At 38.5% G+C, this 19,856-nt stretch overlaps 1 protein-coding gene across 4 annotated transcripts in view; it reads right to left on the reverse strand.

The window, feature by feature from the left end:
* LOC120525189 (E3 ubiquitin-protein ligase TRIM33-like) overlaps positions 1-19,343 on the reverse strand; it is a 159,357-nt gene extending 140,014 nt beyond the window's left edge. For all 4 annotated transcript variants that reach the window (XM_039747291.1, XM_039747289.1, XM_039747290.1 and 1 more), the window contains exon 1: positions 18,265-19,343. In XM_039747291.1, the coding sequence (XP_039603225.1) occupies positions 18,265-19,297 (1,033 nt within the window). In that variant the 5' untranslated portion in view covers positions 19,298-19,343. The remainder of the gene's footprint in view (positions 1-18,264) is intronic.
* Between the last annotated feature and the right edge of the window lie 513 nt (positions 19,344-19,856).

The raw sequence follows: 19,856 nt of genomic DNA on the forward strand, positions 1-19,856 counted from the left end.
CTATTCTGTAGACAAGTAGACAATAACTGTAAAACTTATATCCATAGTGAAGCAAATGCTGGTGACATTGTTTCTTAAAAGCTCATGGATTTGTGTAGCAATCATATCATACAATGCATGCAATGAGATATCTGCAAAGTATCGCCGGCTTGGAAGAATGTACCAAGGTTCTAAATGATGATGATTAGCTGGTGAAATCCTTCATCCTCAACTAGGGAAAAAGATTGGTCATCAAGTGCAATCATTCCCATTATATTAGTAGTTATGCCTTTAGCTCTGCCACTGTCTTGAAGAAATGTCTTTATATTTTGAAGGGTTTGCTATATGTTGATATCGCTAGTGAGCCCGGTAGCATCTGATTTAACTTTCATTTTGGCAGCATTAGCTGCTAAAATTCTGTGTAGAATTCATTACGGTAGTTCTTCAGATTAAATTTGTGGTATTGAAAGATTTAATTTTTCAGCCTCCTCACATTATCATATTTTTGCAGTTGGAGCAGACAGCTACTCTGTTGTCTTCCTTTTTCACAGAAAGATATGACCAGAAGGCTGACATGATGCTTTACTAACAAATTCTACCCAATGAATAAACAGTGTTGTACCTGGATATTTTATATGCAAAATCAAAGAACTTTCATACATGAGGAGTTCCCTTGACAACGGCAAGTGGCACAGTGGCTTTTTGTGATTAGGAACATCCATTCTTATTTTGATAAACACATTTTTATAATTATTTTCTTTGCAATTAACATAAGTAAATATTTTTTGCTTTCTCACCAGTTGCATCTCAATATAAAGTTTGGCTTAAGCTCACACCTGATTATACTGTACATCTCAGACCACTGGTCAGACCTCCAACAAAAGACTAAGTGTTGACTGCAGTAACATGAACATATGACGAGCCAGAATGAAGAGATTAGAAATTTTTTATTTTATATCAGTTTTTAAAAGGGTATGTAAAACAACTTCACATATATTTTTTTAAAAACCAAAACATAACAATGGCTGCTATTCGATCAAACAAGTAACATAGACATAACCATTTATATCAACACACAAAAAAATCAAAAAACTACTAAATAAAAAGAAAACAAGATTCAAAACTACCCAAGAGGAGAAGAAGGTAAACACAAACAAAAAAAAAAAAGACATCTATACTAACATAACAGAGTCAATCTCAGGTATTCAAGAATGGCTGAGTTCCACTACTTTTCTGAAATGTCAATTAGGGCTGGGCCATATTATACCTTTCACGGTAATACCGGTACAATGTTAGGCAATGATAAGAAAATGAAATATCGCGATAGAATATTGGTAAAACGCACATGCGCACTGCCTTTGTTTTCATACGCACATGGCGGAAAAAGCATGGCGGTGACGGAGAATGAGAAGGGCGAAAGCGGATAGTTGAATGAAACAGATGTAACAGAATTGGTTTGTAAAAATGGTGCAGCTTCAGTAGTGTGGAACTGGTTTGGTTTTCGCTCGTCAGATACCCAACAAAGCACAATTTTTTGTAGAACATGCAAGCGGGCCGTCGTGGCAAAGGGAGGAAACACCACAAACCTATTTAATCATCTGAAGCAGAAGCACTTGTTGGAGTACAACAAAGCTGTTAAGGCACGTGAAGAGGCGTCCGCTTCAACTAGCGTAGTGGTGAGACCAAAGAAGCTGACTCAGCAAACAATCGGCGTAGCTTTAAATAGCTGTACGCCTTATTACAAAAGTAGCAAACGCTGGGGGGAACTAACGAACGCAGTGACGCATTGTTTAGCCAGGGATATGATACCCATTCAGAGTGTGGAAAGAGAAGGTTTCACAAAGATGCTTAAAAAGTTCAATCCACTGACAGCATTCACTACACTCTTGGCACGCAGACTCATTCTGATAAACTGGAAGAACCCAAACTCTCCTCTTTTAAGTCAGTGGGAAACCGATGTGTTATATTATTTGAAATTGGAAAAAATCAAATACTCAGAGGATCCGTACAGACTTTTTTCAAAACATGGCAGGATCTAATCAGTAATATTTTAAAATAAGTTTATAAAGCACAGAGAATTTATTAATTTAGGTATGTTTACAAGCCTTAAATTTTACGCCGTTTGGCTTGCTCTCTCTCTCTCAGGGGTGGGGATCTATCTGTTCTTAACTCAATTCTTCTTCTTGTAAAAACTTGATTGCTTTGTATGGATTGTAATAAAATTAATAAAAAAAAAAAAAGTTCAATCCACGCTACAAGCTGCCCACCAAGAAAAACTTCTCTAAAATCTTCGTTGGGAGTTTTTTGCGTCCACCACGGACATGTAGTCAAGCCGAACATCAGACCCCTACATGAGCCTCACAATACACTACGTGGACAAAGACTGGAAGCTACAAAACAAGTGCCTTAAAACAAGTTTCCTCCCCCCATCCCCCACCCCTAAGACCATACAGGGGAAAATATAGCCAAAGGCTTAAGAGTTCCTCAGCTCGTGGAATCTTCAGGAGGAAAAACAAGTGTGTGTGACAACCGACAACGGAGCCAACGTTGTGAAAGCCGTTGCACTCAACAACTGGACCAGACTTTCAAGCTTCGGACATCGCCTGCACATTGCAATAGGTAAGTTAATTATAACACAGTGTCCTCCCTAGCGTCTTTTAGCCAGGCGTTCCGCACGGCTAATTTAGTTCAGCGCCCGGCTGTCATCTCGCATGATATTGTGAGATGACAGCTGCAGATCTGCAGGTACAGGCAAATGTAATGATCTGCAGAGATGGCAATGGACGAGCAGGTGGGTGGGCAAATATTGCTAAAGCTAATAACTGGGGTCAAGGCAGAGCAGAGTTCACAAGCAAAGACTATAGGGACGTGGGGTTTCGAGAGCTGGCTGTACATGCTAATAGCGGAAGCAAAGCGGCAGTTTACAAGCAAAGAGGATGTGGAGGTGGGCGGGCAAGAGGAGGTCTGATAAAATAAAAAAAAAAGTCTAGTGAAACCAGCCTGTCAGATATCGGAAAAAAGGCGTCAGGAAGTGATATCTCTGTTCTCAGCATCAGCGCAGTCTGTATAGTGTGGCTGAGCGTACAGCAGATCTCTTCTTGTAAAGTACATAGCAAACCAATATATACACATGCAATTGTTTAAGCATTAGGTGTGTTCTATGTGCAAAAATCCTTGTAGCACTCACTGTGGTTCCTGTTTAAAGTGACCCCATCTGCCATTCTTATATTTGCTCATATTTGGACCTACGTCCATATGGCAAAAAGTGTGCAGAAACCCTTGCAGCACACACTGTGTCCTGAGCAAAAGTTTTGTCATCGAGTTGCTGAGAGTTTCGTACGGAAGCGTATTAGGGCCACAGTGAAGAAAAAAAAAAATACGGACAAAGTGAAGAAGAAAAACAATATGTCGATAATAAAGTTGAGATGTTGACTTTATCCTCGACATTTCCACTTTAATCTTGACACTTATGACGAGAATAAAGTCGACATGTTGCTACATAATTTATGACGGGGGTTTGAGAAAATCTAGTAAATTAAACATTCATTTTAAGATGAAGTTTAGTTTATAATGTTCTACTTTAATGACAAACTACGAGAATAATGTCAACATGTCGAATTTAATCTCGAGATCAACGGCGAGAATAAAGTGGAAATGTCGAGAATGCGTACCTGCCGTAGTGCAAGTGAGAAACTGAATATCTAACAGGCTCTCCCTTTACCACTCAAAAGTCTTAATGTTGGTAAAAATGCACATTACACCTCTGAAAGAATAATGCAAGAGCTGCTGGATGTCTTAGCATCAGAAATAAAATCTAACATACTGAAAAATATACACACAGGAAAGTTTTTCAGTATTCTGTGTGATGAAATCTCAAATGTAAAACAATTATTTACATTAAATATGTTTGCCAGGTCACTAAAGAGGTCAGAGTTAGTTTTGTATCAACTCGCAATATGATTGACTGCATAGCGGAGAATATAACCAACATACTGAGTGAGACTATGGACACTCTAGGCTTTAATTTTATGTTATGTTTTATGTTGCAAATCAACTCTTTTTAAGTCTTGTGGATATTATACATGGTTATGCTCAGGATATGTCAGCCCATTTCCATTGGAAATGCCTTATGGTTAAACTGTCAGCAAGGAATTTGCATTTGCACTGTTACATTTTTATATAGCTTTAATGCACATAAAAACAGCTGCTTGTTTAAGTGAAAATAAATTGAAGGGTTTTTTTTTTTGCACTAATAAAGTTGTGGCGTTAAGTATTTTGTCTTGTGTCAATCATATCGTCAGTTATATAGTTATCGCAAATGTTCAAATATATATCGTGATAAATATTTTTGGCCATATTGCCCTGCCCTAATGCCAATTGAAAAGTCCCTTTCCAGCCATTCCCAAGGATGCTTGAAGGGTTAGAATAAAATATATATAACCCATGCTTATGCCATGATATAAATTACACAGGCACATGTCATTGCTGTCAGGAAAAGAGCCACAATGATCTGCTGACAGTGAGGCAACTTGCAGAGGCTAATTACATGATGGGAAGGATAGTCCTGCCTTCAGTACAGGAACTGCTGATGGGGCTACGGGTGCTTTTCATGGCAAGGGGCAGCATGGCCACAAAAAAACAACATGATCAGTGACCTCAACAGCAGCACCACTTGCTGATAGTCAAGTGTGAGATATGCACTTCACTGCAGTAGAAAAATACACCCCATCATACCACGACCTATGGCCACTACTAAACATCAAGGCAAATGCAGGAGGAACTTTAGTGACAAACAACAAGAAACCATAAGATGACAAGACACTGCCAAAGTGAGAGGTAAGCCCGAATATAAGGCCACTGAGCAGCATGCCGACACTCTGGCTCATGGACATGATATAGACTGTGAATACGACAACCACAGAGAAATATATGCGAGAAATACGCAGACCCTCAAGTACTCAGAACTCCTGCTGATTTTGCAAGCACTGCTAATACATCCTTAGATTAATGCTTATATGATGAACACTATTTGGGAAACTTAATATGGGGAAAGTGGCTACATGCGTACTGCGAGATCGCGTTACCAAAACAGAAAAATACTGCTTGCTCTATATAAACCAACCAGAAATATGAAAAGAAATTATAAATAACTTTCATAAGATCTGCAAGAACAAACTATTTAGAACACATGTAGTATCAACACCTCCTTATATTTTATAGAAGTCCTAATTAATAAAGTCCCCTGGACTCCAGGGCTGTCCGATTGAACATTGCTATTTGAATATAAAGAAAGAACATAATTCACTTTTTTTTTTTTTTTTTTAAATAGAAGGAAAAGTTACTCCAGATACGCTGTACAAAGCTGTGGTATTTTCCAGATTTGTCTCTGCATTTTCCTTCCACGATCAGCAATTTCATAATATTGAATTATTAGCTCAAACTTTATCAGTAAAATTTACAGCTTGACAAGGCAACTTTTTATTTTTTTTCCCAATTCCGTAAGTGAACAATTTTTGTAAATGCTTTCCCGGAAGACTGAAAGTATCATTTTGTATCTAATTCTGTCCCATTCGCTCTTAAACCTGAAAATCCCTGATTGTTGCTTAATGCTAAGCCCATATCATTACAGGAAATTAAAAATAACTCACAATTCTGATTTTACTTTTATTAAATTACTTTAAAATCCAAGCTTTAACACTAGAATTACCAGAGTCTACGAAAAAACTCGTAGACCCGGTCCACCTTAAAACCGTTCGCACCTCTCCGCTGGCATCTTTTGTCCTCTAAATGTGCCGATAAAAACAAGCAGCAAGTAGCCAGCTATTCCATCCCCCCACCAACTTAGAACGTGCACGAACTTCTCACAGCTCATGCGGTGATTGATTATGCAAGAGTGAAGTGGAGTTTTAGAGTGGAAATAATAAATTGTTATTTGGAACACACACATTGTGTGTGTGTTCCACTGACCACTTCTGCAGTAATCTGCGTAAACACATTTTTAAAACAGAAACTTTTTTCACATTTTAGTAGTAAATGACAAAATGTAGGAATAAACTGTATAATGTATGAAGCCTGAAGTCCAAAGATCAAGTAAACACTTTCACAAAAGGTTCAAGGAAAAAACAACTGCTTCCGTGGCATAGCGGTAAGATTGGTTGGCTTGTAATCAAGAGTCCCCGGTTCGAACCCTACTGCCTCCTATATTTGTCGTTTTCAGTAGTGAGTTGCTCTTAATGTTAATATTATACAGAACACACATACGCTTGGTTTGCGTCTATAACACACAGTGTACATTTATAGGACTTGTAAAAGTTACCTTTTATTCACTTTTATTCTCTCTAAACCACGATCACGATACATACAAGGTGTGGCAGAAAAGTAATGAGACTGATTTTTTATTTACCAAAGTTTTTATTTTTTTCAAACATCAATGTTATCCCCTTCAAAGTAGTTCCCTTGGGCAGCTACACACCGATGGAGACGTTGTTCCCACTGTCGGTAGCAGCCCTGGAAGTCTTCAACCGGTATGGTCTTCAGCATGTCCGTTACACTCTTTTGGATGTTTTCTGAAGTCCCGAAATGACGTCCTTTGAGGGCGTTTTCAGTTTAGGAAAAGGACAAAGTCACACGGACTGAGGTCAGGTGAATAAGGGGGCTGGGGAACCACAGGAATGCCTTTTGAGGTCAAAAATTCTGTTATGGAGAGGGCAGTTTTTCGGCACCATTTTGGCACAGACCAAATTTGATGAACGGTAAATCTGTTCAAATTTAATTGTTCACTCAACATTCTTAATGTTAAACAACGGTCTGATCTCACAAGAGTGCTCACACGTTCGATGTTTTCATTGGTTTTTGAAGTTGAAGTCCTCCCTGAACGGTGTTCATCTTTAACGTGTTTTCTGCCTTCCAAAAATGATTTGTGCCAGCGAAAAACTTGAGCTTGGGATAAAGAATGTTCCCCATAGACCCGTTTTAACTTTTCAAACGTCACACTTGCCGTTTAATGGCACAACGTTGCTCCAAATTCCGCTGTTCCATTTTGCGTGACGCACAACCAAAAACACAACTTCGCTAATAGCAGTCACAAAAATCATGTAGTTAACGGAAGGAGTTGAAACTCGCACTGAGCTATGGGAGGGTACTGATACACGTGCTCTATCAAGGACAACAGTGCAGCGTTGCCAGATCGCTTGCAGTGTTGCCAGTCTCATTACTTTTTTGCCACACCTCGTACTACTGTCCCCCAACCCAGGGATCTGACACTGTTAGTTTTTATTTGAAACCGGGAATAACTGGAGATGTAAATGCTGTTTTTAAGACAATGGAACTGGACATTCTTTCATCTAGAGGAATTACGGCTGACACACAGACGCTGACGCATGTGCCTTCTTCGTATCTCACTGTCACTTGATTTTTTTTTTTTTATTCAGTTTTATTGAGTGTTCCTGCTCACACTGAATTAGTATGCACCTTATGGTCTATGACGTACAAAAAAAAAACAAAAAAAAACAGAGACATAGGTATATATGATATTTGGAATTATTCGTTTTATGACCTGTATAGTACATTTTGGAAAACTGCAGCACGGATGCAACATTATTTAATATTCATTTGCATAATATTTTGCGGTTTGAAATCAGTGACCGCATGTTACCCACCCCCGATCTTGCCAGTCCCCATATGTTGCTGTATGCTGTTTCTTTTGTACCCCATGAAATACAGAGGAAAGAATAGTACAGAGCAGTAACTTCAGCGCTATATGTAATCATCAGATTCAAATGTTAACAGTTCACACACACACACACACACGCAAGGATCGTCCTTCCTACATTTACAACGTGTGTACCTGTTACAATGTACACACTTCTCTCTATGCTGTGGTTTCTATTACACACCTGAAAGAAAGAGACAATATATGTGAAAACATCGCAAAAATGCAATATTATTTGAAAACTAGTCTCTGTCTTAAGTGGGTGCTGATTTGACATGTGTAAAACAATGAGGTGTCATTTAAAATGTTCAGGCAACCTGTATTAAACATTGCTACATCTGAAAAGGGAAAAAAGTAGACATTGTGCAGTAAGTCGCACTAGAGCACCTTTTCTGGGTGAGTCCACAGGTGTCAAAAGGGTTTTATTTTGAATGCCATGCTATTAACTATACCTGCTGCTGCTGCTCACTGAACTCCTCCAAGATAATAAAACAAGCCTGCCTCTGACCTGCCTACCTCTTGCCTGCTCTTTTACTTTTCTCGTTATCTAACTCTGTTGCAGTCTTACTAACTGACCCATATTCCACAATAGTTATAAAAGAGGGTACAAAAAGAACTTTTATGAGCCACAAGTGCTGGCACCACACTCTGCTACATTTGATTATTATTATTATTTATTTATATTTTTTTTTTTTAACAACTCCTTTCCTCCTATCCCCATCACTCACAGTGCCTCTGCAAATCACAGGGTACTCATGACAGCGTTCTGTGGGACTTGTAGCACTCTGCTGATGTGCAAGCACTGGAAATTTCTTTTGATGTGTATTTAAATAACAGGTGTCCAAGTACAGTTGGAAATTTATTTTTTTGCCACTGTTGATTGTGTTTCTTCTTGCTGTGTGGCCAACACTATAAAAATAAAGTGTGTAATGCCCAGAATTGTTAAGAAAAGTTTGAATATAATTAAATATTTACTTATTTTTAATTGGAATTTTCACACTTTAATTTAGGTTAATTTGACAGCCCTACAGGACAAAGTGCCTAGTCAAGTTTATCATTACTGTATATTCGTAGATATTTCCCCTCCAAAGGTCAACCTACACTCAAGCCTTTCAAACAACAAAACAATTTGAAGAACAACAAATCACTGACAAACCACAAACCAGTTCAAGAAATAAAACAAAATTGTTAGGAATTACTGTACAGACACAAGGCCAACAATGTTAAAATGTTCCAACATCAAATGACATTGCTACCGCATTCAGTGCAGACAATGGGAAACCACCATCTGAAAGAGATTTGGTAATATTATATATATTGTGAGATATGGCCGGCCAGTCATCCCGGCCAATACCCCCACGCCGCTAGGTGGAGCCATCCCTGCATCATGAAGGGGCCCCATATTCCAGTAGGGCCTCATGGGAATTGGAGTTTTCCAGGGCAACCCTGCTGGATAACGTGAGGGCCACCACGAGATGCTGCTGGAAGGCCCAGAGACACTGGGGTTTACTACAATCTGGAAGCACGTCAGTCATGGGGACGGAAGGACCAACGTTCTTCCGGGATGAAGGAAAAAGGACTTTTTATATAACCCGGAAGTGATGGGGAATCATGGACTGAGGATTAAAGCACTTCCTGGTTAAACAGCATAAATGATTATGGGAAACCCAGACAGGAGAGCCGAGTCGGGAGAAAGGGTGGCAACGCGTCTGGAAGAGTGGAGGATTGTGTATTGTTTAGTATTGGTGTTTTATATGAGTATTGTGGAGAGGAGGGAGCTTTGTGCACTGGATTATTATAATAAATTCAAACTTTGGACTTTTACCTGGGGTCTACTCTGAGGATTCAAGGGGACAACAGTGCCCCCTATCTACCACTATATATATATATATTCGTAATCCGAGTCCCGATCTGATTGTATGGGTGGTTACCTACCAGGTAACGCATGTGGTTGGTTTGCCAGTCGGCAAACATCCACCGCGCCCTCTCAGCTGCAAGAAACATATCATAGAATGTTACATAGTTTACTGACAAATAATGCAAAGAGTACGCGACACATGTTTCGCCCTTATTTGGGCTCATCAGGCATACACACTCCACTGCACCCCTTGCGGGGAGACAAGCACATTAGTGAGTCTTCATTGTTTGTTAATTTATTTTTAAAGTTGTGGATTTTTTAAATTCTATTTTTCTCCAGCAATTTAAAAAAAAAAAAACCTCTATTTTCCTCCCGGGCAACACTGGGTGTTTCAACTAGTTTACTAAAAACAAACCCAGATGCCATATCCATTTCAAGCCCTTATATTGGTCCGGTATTGTATCCTTTATTGTTTCCACTGAATCATGGCTGTTGTCGTCTTCTTCAAAGAATATACAAAAGGGCCTTAACAATTCTTCAATATTACAAGTATTCACATCGTTTGGCAATCAAACAAGATTTCATCATTATTCGGGCAAGCTTCTAAGCATTGTTGTTTACTCATACCTCAAAGTTAAAGGAAAAATAGACTTAACTGAACAAGACAAAATCAGAAGCAGCTTTGCATCATAAAATACAGACTACTTACTGACTATTTCAATATGAAAACAGCTACTGAAATCATTTGGTCGGGAAATAGACATTTAATGTTTAACCTTTGTCAGTTCTCAACAAAACAGTCAGCAGAATTTTCAAGATGCAACAGCAATTGTTTGTTAGATCAAAAACCCAGATTTTCTTAATCTCACTTACTAAGACACTGTTCATCAACCCAATTTAGTTGTTTGGATCATTCATGAAAATCTTACAGAGTTCAAGACATCAAAAACCATTGCATATATGGAGTCATTGAAACTTACAAGTACACAATTTCTGGAAAGAGGATTTCCACATTTTCATCTTCTCACCATACTTAAACAGGAACACAAAATAAAGAGACCTGTCAAACTGATGCCATTGTTTGAGCGGAGATTTCTGACAAACAAAACCCTTCACTTAACCAGATCGTCATAAACTCATGATTCATGAACCATGTGGAGACCTGATCTCTAATGGTGATGGAAAATATTCCAAAGGTTAGCCAAAAAATTTGGAACAAACCACACAACATCAATGGATATCCTGTTTACAGGTGAAGAAATAACAGCACAACTGCAACAAACACCAGACTTTGGACAACAGATGGATTGTCCCACTCTCATATTAATGGTGAAATTTGTTCTTCAGTCAATTGTTTTAATACCTTTATAAATAAGTCTAGAAAGACTATAACACAGCTCAGCTTACAATTTAACAAACGTTTACAACATCCATGTTTAGATGACTCTTAATGAAATAGAAAATTTTCTGAAGGTCAAATATGTAGCACCACAAGTAGTTAGTTGCCTGGCACATAAAATGTACAATCATAAGCACACAACATCCAGACTTGCAATTCATCTGTTTGAAAAATTGGGTTAATTTTCACAAAGGCCAGGAATATCAAGCTTTGTAAAGCACAACTTTGATGGCATGGTTTAAACTGAATCAACAAGATCCTGAAGCCAGATATTGCACTTAAACCAAGAATGTATCCCATTTCGTTTTGGCTACCAATCAAAAACAGTGCATAAGACAACAAAAGGAGGGCACCTCATCATTTCCAGAATGCATAGTATCAGCCCACTGGAAGTTGAAATATTTAAGAATCTTACTTTCGCACGTGAAAGGATCAACAGCATTTAAACGTCTTTGCATTGTCAACAGTTCTGTCCGTTTTACATTCCGTAAACCAGCCAAAGTTTTACATTTGCATGAAAATAATGACTAATGGAGAAGCCGTCTACTTGAAGGGATTTCCTTTCAAATTCAGTATCATGTACGACAACGTTTTGCATTCATTTGTGTTTGCTGCTTACCCTCAAGTGCTTCTGAATTATGGTAGAAATTTAAAGAGCACCTTTCAGAAGATTATGCAAAGCTTCCAACCTCTAAAGCGTAATAAGACCCCTGTATTTTGGATAAAGACTTCATCAGGAAACCAGCACACAATCCAGTAATTTCATAGAAAAGCACCAGGTACTACATGTATCACTATTGATTATTATTACAGTACCTTTAAATGTTATTAGAATTAGCAAAGATGTAGTCATTTCTGGGGCTCTCAGAATTAAATTCTTTAACAATACCATAGCAGACACAATAGTAAATAGGATTAATAAATATACTGTATTATGAAAAGAATACAGGTAAAATTCCATTATAACAAAATTTTCAACCAAGTATTTTTATGGTCCCGACAGTTTCCCCATATGACGCGAGTCCATAGAAATCTTGTTATTACAAAGTACATTCAGCAGATACTTTCATTATAACGAAGTGCCCAAAAGCCCTTGAAATGCCTGAATGAATCATCCACAGAGCAGTTAGCTCTGTGGCCGCAGCTCAGTTGTGCACAATGATCCCCAAACAGAAACATTGTAATTCTGTTTTCTTTCTTCGAACTTTCCTCATACTGTTTTTTTTTTTTTTTTGCCCTTTTTGTTTCCTGTGGTTTTCAGTAATACCTTTTGCTTATTGCTCGTCAACATTTAAAAAACATCCATTAGAATTTAACTCTTCGCCACCCTCCTATAGAAACAGCAGACACAAAAAGACAGCTCGATTGCAGCAAAAAAAAAAAAAAACATAAAAATAAAAGACGTTGCCAGTGAATTCAGAATTACGCCATTGATGCTGTCAACTTTCTTGAAAGACAGAGCAAAAAAAGAAAAAAAAAAACCCGGGTTGCAAACGTATGTGAACTGCTGCATTTGAAAAGATTGAAAAAGCAGTTTTTATGTGGTTCAAAGATGCTCGTTCAATTAATGCGGCACTCATTCAAGAAAATGTGAGGTTTGTAAACTTTCGCGATTTCTATGTCTATGGAAGACTGTTTATCTGTTGTCAGGGCAACAGCTGGCTCAAAGATATTCTGCATCTCTCCACCAAAGCAATCAGAAAAGATATCGATGGGTGATGCAGCCCAACTGCTGTGTCTGTGTATAACAGAGTGGCAGACCACGCTACAATAAATAAGTGTGCCGTTCCTGTTTCAAGCTGAATAAAGTTGGTTTTCCTAAAGTACTGAGACACAGCCTTGTGTTTTGGGGTTGAAGACAGGGACTTATAGCGCGACCCCGATCTTTTATGATTTGCTTCTGTGTCAATTCACTGAAGCGCTATGAGCCTGTTTTTGCCCTGCCCCAGCAACGGACAAACAATCTTCCATAGATGCTGCAATTGTGCTTCGGGAAAGTGTATTATCGCAAAGAAACGCTGAGAAAAATTCTTGTCAGCATAACTTGTAGGCAGGAGGAGATTAAAATGAACACAAAAAAAGCTATTGAAATGATTGCAAACGCCTGAGCGCAAGTTCCAGAGGGGACTGGGCGGTATCATGGTCTGGAATCCCTACAGATTTTATTTTTTCTCCAGCCGTCTGGAGTTTTTGTTTTTTCTGTCCCCCCTGGCCATTGAACCTTACTCTTATTCGATGTTAATGTTGATTTATTTTTTTATAATTATGTCTTTCATTTTTCTATTCTTTAATATGTAAAGCACTTTGAGCTACTGTTTGTATGAAAATGTGCTATATAAATAAATGTTGTTGTTGTTGAAGTTAAAGAAAGCACTATAGTAACAAATACAGAATCTCATTACAATGAAATTTTCGTTATAACGAAATATTTTTTAGGTCCCTGGGAGTTCGTTGTAATGGAATTTTACCTGAATTTGGTCATTTATATCATCTCATTTAGAGATACAAAGATAGAATATATTTTAAAAAGTGCTTTACACAAAGAGTAAAACAATTGGTGTGTCCACCATAATTTATGTAACATTGAAATATATAAACCTTGCAATCAAAAAAGAATAGTTGTATAATAATTACAAATAAATTTTAACAAAGACTGCCTGATTATTTCGAAAAGAAAGAATGAATATATGAACATTGCCATAATGGATGCATTAGATCGTTAGGTGGTTTTATTTGGTCTCTTTTAAAGAGGTTTGCTGCCATCTGAAACAAAATCCATGCTTATCTTCTGATTTATTATTATGCAAAAAAAGCATGTTTTCTTTTTTCACTGAGGAGATGATTTTAGTCATGCAGAAAAACATCACATTATTTTTCAAACGTAAACCAAAAGTATCTAACTGCACACAGAACCATTAGACTTTTCCCTTTCTTTGATTGTTTAACCTTTCTTCTGAATTATCTGTTTTAGAGAGATAAACAGGCAGGCAGTACAATTTGGAGAGTATATTGGAAAACAAGTGTCTACAGCCAAAATTAGAGTTAACCAAAGCAATGTGAATTAATCTATGTAAATTGTGAGCTTGCTTCGACAAGAAAACAAAAGGCTGATTGGCATACAATTACAATGCACATGCATAAACCACAAGTAAGAGTTTATAACACTTCTATTTCACATTATAACAATGTGCTATGGTAAAACCATAATGCCTTTATATACCAAGTTATAAAGGTATGTAGTAATACTGTTGTGAGCTGGGAATTTCACAAGTGACAGAAATATCACATCTGACTGCCATTTTGGATTTTATGGAAAATACACTTTTAATCAGTACTGTTCATCATGAAGTCAGCTCCCCAATACATCTCTAAATAAGGCAGTTTGTAAAGATATGTTTCAAGATGTAGCTCAGGGCTCAGTACTTACAAAATATATTGACTGGTGTGTTATCCTGTTACTAGAAACCTGGCTATGTCCAATTCCTGTTTTTGTACCACCCTTCTTTATATAAATGTTATTGAAACCAGTATTAAAATCTTCACAGCGTGGCTCCTGTTATGTCATTGTGATCATTGTGGCATTGGAGAAAACTGCTTATTTCAGCCTACATTATGTTGCATTTACACGCTATCGGAGTGTTTGGAGCTCCAAGTTGTGACTTCCCAATTCAGTGCATTTACGTGAATTTCTGGTTGGACTATTCAGAGAAAAACAAGGTAACCACTGACTCAACAACTGGTGTGCAAGAAGGAAATTAAAAATAAACTGTATATTTACAGCAAAAAATAATGTGCAAACTAAACAAGCAAATGCAATTCAACCTCAAAAGTATCATTTCTGACTGACCAGATCATGTTATACAATTGACTAACGTGAACGTTCAGCAATCTGTCACAACTCAGATAATTCAGGGGACTTTGTTTTCTGCAAAATTGCTCAACTTACAGCTCCAAGTTCATACAGCATTAATATGGAATTTCCAACTCAGAAACTCTTATTTACAGTCTGTCTGGTAGCACAAGAACACAGCTTTACCACACAAGGAACAAGACTGTAATCAGAGAGCCTTTTATGGACTTAATTAGTTGTCTAAGCTTTTTTTTTTTTTTTTTTTAATATAAAACTAGGGGGCTTTGCCCCCTGTTCACTTCACTCGACAATCCCACCTGCATTTCACGCCAGCAAATTCACATCTCTGTCGCTCGTGTATGTGGATTTCAATTTTACCAAACAACAAAACTTAATTCACGCGGACAGGCCTCTTCATTGGGAAGAAACACTACTTTTCCCTGATGGCAACACGAATTAGATGATCTACAAGACTCCAACTTTAACTTTAAAACCAAATATCTACATACTTCTGTCATATCACCTATGTCCATATACTCGATCTCTTTTCGCTTTTACCTTTTCATCAATATCGCATTGAAATTTGATTCCGTGTTTGGAATTACATCGTGACATCGCAACATATAACTGCCCGTGAGTGAATATCGTTTCTTTCTCTCTACAAGATATGTGTCGGACAATAGCATTCACATAAATGAGAAATGATTGAACCATGTGTGTGGTTATGTGGGCAGGACTTTTTTTCAAATCTTTTTGTATAAGCTCTTGTCTCGCAGGGCTTGAAATTTTCTCTCCAGGGATTTCACTTTCACCAAACACCAAATCTTTTAATTATCACTGATATGCCTCTTCATTGGGAAGAAACACCACTTTTTTTTCCTTGATAGCAACACAAATTAGATGATCTACAAGTCTCCAACTTAAAGTTTAAATCTGAACAACATATTCAATTTCTTTTCGCTGTTGTTATTTCACCGAGTAATAATTTCTGTTTTTTTGCACTAATGTTATCCTTACTTTTTTTTTGAAACTTTCGAATTGTCTTACTTCCATTATCTCTAACCTGCTCTGCATGTGTACCACGCCAAAATTTTTTAATTCTTCACGATGTTCTACTTTGTCATCTACTTTGTCTTATTTGCAGCCCCAGGCGTAGTTAAATCTCTTGGCACAAAGACTTGTCTCGTGGGACGTGCAAGTGTTTCTCCAAGAAAATCACGTCTCGTCTCTTTCCAAGATTATTATTTTTATTTTTTATTTTTTTTTTTACAATAGAGAGATATAATACTTTGTGCAAAAAGTGAGACACAAATGCAAAAGACCACATTGCAATAAGTGCTTACAAACTATGCTTGGACCAAGGACACTGTTGTGATGACACTGAAATACTGGTCCCATAATGATAAAGTATTTATGTAACCAAAAAAAACACGTTAAGAGTATTAACAAAAGCATATCTTACATATCAACTAATTACAATAATATTAACTATGCACTGTCCTTTACATCTAAAGCTGATATTAAACTACACAACTACTAGTCGTGTTGCCATATAATGTCTCATGCACACAAGCATGCCTTGATGATTACCTGCAACTAAATCGTGTACTGATTGCAGTAAGTCACTGCACATGTCACATAATGCAGCTGGATTCAAGGGAATATGCCATCCAAGTCATTCAGTTAATGAAGGCTACAACAGAACATTGCAGGAAAGGTTGTGAGTATTAGGCTACCAGCAAGCGTCTGGCTTCCAGCATTACTGGAAAAGGGGCACATGTGACGGCACTGAAGATAAAAGGGACAAGTCTTGAGGACAGTCACACATAAAACTGCATGACAAACTAACATGAATTCAGCAAGAAATAACAGGCAGAATCAAAATAAATAGCTTATTACATTTAATACTTGTACCTAGAAAGGCTATAAACAGCTAGGGAAAGTGAATTAACAAAATCTTTTAGGTCACTATATTAACTCCAAAATGCCCAACAATAATAGCAATAAAACTGGGCCAACAGAGGGGATTATAAAGTAAAAACAAGAAAAGTTTGGTTTCATTTGAAGGTGTTACATCTGACCATTCAAAATATTTAGTTTACATTATTGAAAGATATTTGACAACTTCTGTGGTTATAAAAGGTAAACACAGTGGAAAAAATTACTAAGAGAGAGTTACTCCAAACAAAAACACGAGTGTCTTAATCCAAAGCACACAAGATTTTATATGGAGAATACCATCGACTTAAGAAGACAATATAGGGTACTTTAAAAAACGATACCAAACTGCACTATTAATTAGATGGTACTCATCCTCTCGAGAGAAAAAAAAACTGCATTCCTTTAGCTATCATTTAGCACCAATGAAACTAAACGTTTAAACGAAATTGCTCCACTGATGATTATGCACCCTTTGAACTTTTTTAATTTTAACAATTACATGCAACACTTAATATAAACAAAAGTGATTCCTGAAAACAAACGCATGAGAACTGCCTTATGCAGACAACGCATATAAACACATCTCCACTTAAAAGGCAACTACTAAGGATATAAGGTAACGCAAGAACTGTTAAACTAGTGATCAATATCTGAACAAGAGCACCAATAATGCAGACAGCCAATGTATTCTTTTACATATTTATTAAACTCGTACTCCACTCAATTGTATTTTTGCATAAATGGCAAGAGGTATTTTAATAAATCCACTTGAGTTGATGTTTAATATTTCACCACACCTTTCTGACCCACCCCTAGGGTTTACCTTTACCACCAAATGTACAAAAAAAAAAAAAAAAGATCCCTCGTGACTTTACCAGTTAAAGCTTTTTTTAATATTAAATTGAGTGGAGATAAGTGGGATAAACTAATATCCTTTTCAAGTCTAAGAAAAATATATTTATTGTAATAGGACAATGAGCTGCGACATCACTTTTAGGAAGATAGGCAAGAGATACCATGCTTTCATTAGCCTATGCATTGTAATGAAACATGGGAAGGTTTTACAGTAACAATTACAGTAAAGCTACCCTGTTACCTTTCAGTTTTTTTTTATGTATATCGGCACTTCCAATTAAAAGCATATCATTAATAACGAAATACAATACTTTAAGCAAATAATATACTGAGAAGGAGATATCGCACGAAATGCTTTACGGAAAATGACGAGTAACACATGGTCTCTTAGTTTCTCAATTATATCATCGCCAAGCCCTAAATCATTGGCTAACAACCTGTATCCAAGTTAGGAAAATTGTCAAACTGCATGGATTGTGCATACTTTGGGTTCCATTACCAGAGGTTTGCTCCCAAACACTTGAATGTCTTACGCCCAAACCAAATTATTCATCAAACTATCACAAGTAACGAACACAACATGAAAGGGACATGGGAAAGGCAGGTGACTTGTCCTCTATTTCCCATTAATAGGGATTATTCACCCAAAAACATTAAGTTTAGTGACTCACCGATCTGCGTCTCCTGTCCGTGCGGCCCCAGCTGTAGGCTGACCTGGCGGTCTGGTGGAGGGATACAACGAAGACAAAACGAATGCAAACACGGCAGCAGCTTCGGTTCACAGTCCCTGCTCTGTAGGCTCTGCCGGCATACAGCGCAAGTGTCAAGCAGATTGATCGGAGGCGTCGGTGCTGGAGCTGTGGAAGGCGAGGAATCTGCAACTGATACTGCAGAGGGAGTCGAAGCAGTTGGGGTGCCGGGAGTCTGTGAAGGTACCGCTGGAGCCATGAGTACCGGGGGGTGTGCCGTCGGCGTCGTAGGCACGGGAGGGGTCGTAGTTGTAGAGGTGGGTGCTGGCTGAGTCGCTGTCGGAGTGGTGGGTACAGGTGGGGTCATCGCTGTTGAGGTGAGCACCGGAGGGGTCGTCGTCGAAGTGGGGTGCACTGGAGGGGTCTCCGTTACACTGTGGGTCACCGGTCCCGGCGTACCCAGGGAATCGGGCATTGGGGGAGTTTCAGTCAAAATTGTTAGGGGTGCAACTTGCTCAGCCGTGGATGAAAGAGCAGGCGCTAGGGTGGTGGGAGCTGGAGAGGGTGTAGTCGATGTAACGGGGGTAGCAATGGGTTCTGTCGAGGAGGTGGGGGTCGATGTGTGAGCCATTGAAGCAATGGGACCCGAAACGAGCGGAGCCGACGTGCCGGTTGACGGAGGAGGCGCCGTCAAGGTGACAGGATAATGAGCGGGAGCTGCCAAAGGTAATACTATGGCAGTGGAGGCCGTAGCGGTGCTTATTTCGGGCTCCTCGGGGCCCGCTGTCTCCGCGTTCTCTCTATTGCTGTTCCCAGGGCTGCCGCTTTCCCCTCCTCCGTTCGGCTCAGCGCCGCTCTTTTCTGGACTCAGGGCCTCGATATATACCTGTGCCTGCTCTGTAATCACCGGGGTTTCCATTTCCTTCTCCACACCAGTTGCAGTATCCTCTACGCAAGGGACTAAGATAACATTTTCGGGGTTCTCACTGTCCCCATCGCCTTTGTTTTCCGCCATCTTCCTTCCTCTTTGAACCGTTTGACGCTCCACGCACACACAAAACACCGCAGGGCTACGCAATGGCGTCACACGTCCCCACTGTGCTTTTCGCGCCGGCCGGCGAGTTGTTTCTTGGCTACAGCGACTCACGTGGTGGATTGCGGATTTGCGACTGGTAAGACGGAGTTTTGAAGAAGAAAACGGGTGGCAAACTAATGGATATTTTTCTTTTCAGAATCGTCGTTTTCCCGGCATCTGACGGAGATATTTCTAGAGGCTTGATATTCAGATAACCCTTTATCCCGTTTCATAACCCGGGTCATCTTACTTAAGACTGCATTACTCACTCGTTTTAGGCATATGTGAATAAGGAAATCCCACGTAAGTACTGAAGCGATTATCTCGTAGATGATATTAAAATATGTAAGCGACAAGAATAAATTTGTAAACTATGTTAATTAATTCATTCATTTTTTACTGTCTCAAGAGGGAAATTTGGTTTGTCAACAGGTTTTATGGAGAGACCATGACATAACCACCGCCATCCAACTTGTAGTAAAAATGTGTAATACAAAAA

This window comes from Polypterus senegalus, chromosome 3 (assembly GCF_016835505.1).
Source record: "Polypterus senegalus isolate Bchr_013 chromosome 3, ASM1683550v1, whole genome shotgun sequence".
In the NCBI taxonomy this organism is placed as follows: Eukaryota; Metazoa; Chordata; class Cladistia; order Polypteriformes; family Polypteridae; genus Polypterus; species Polypterus senegalus.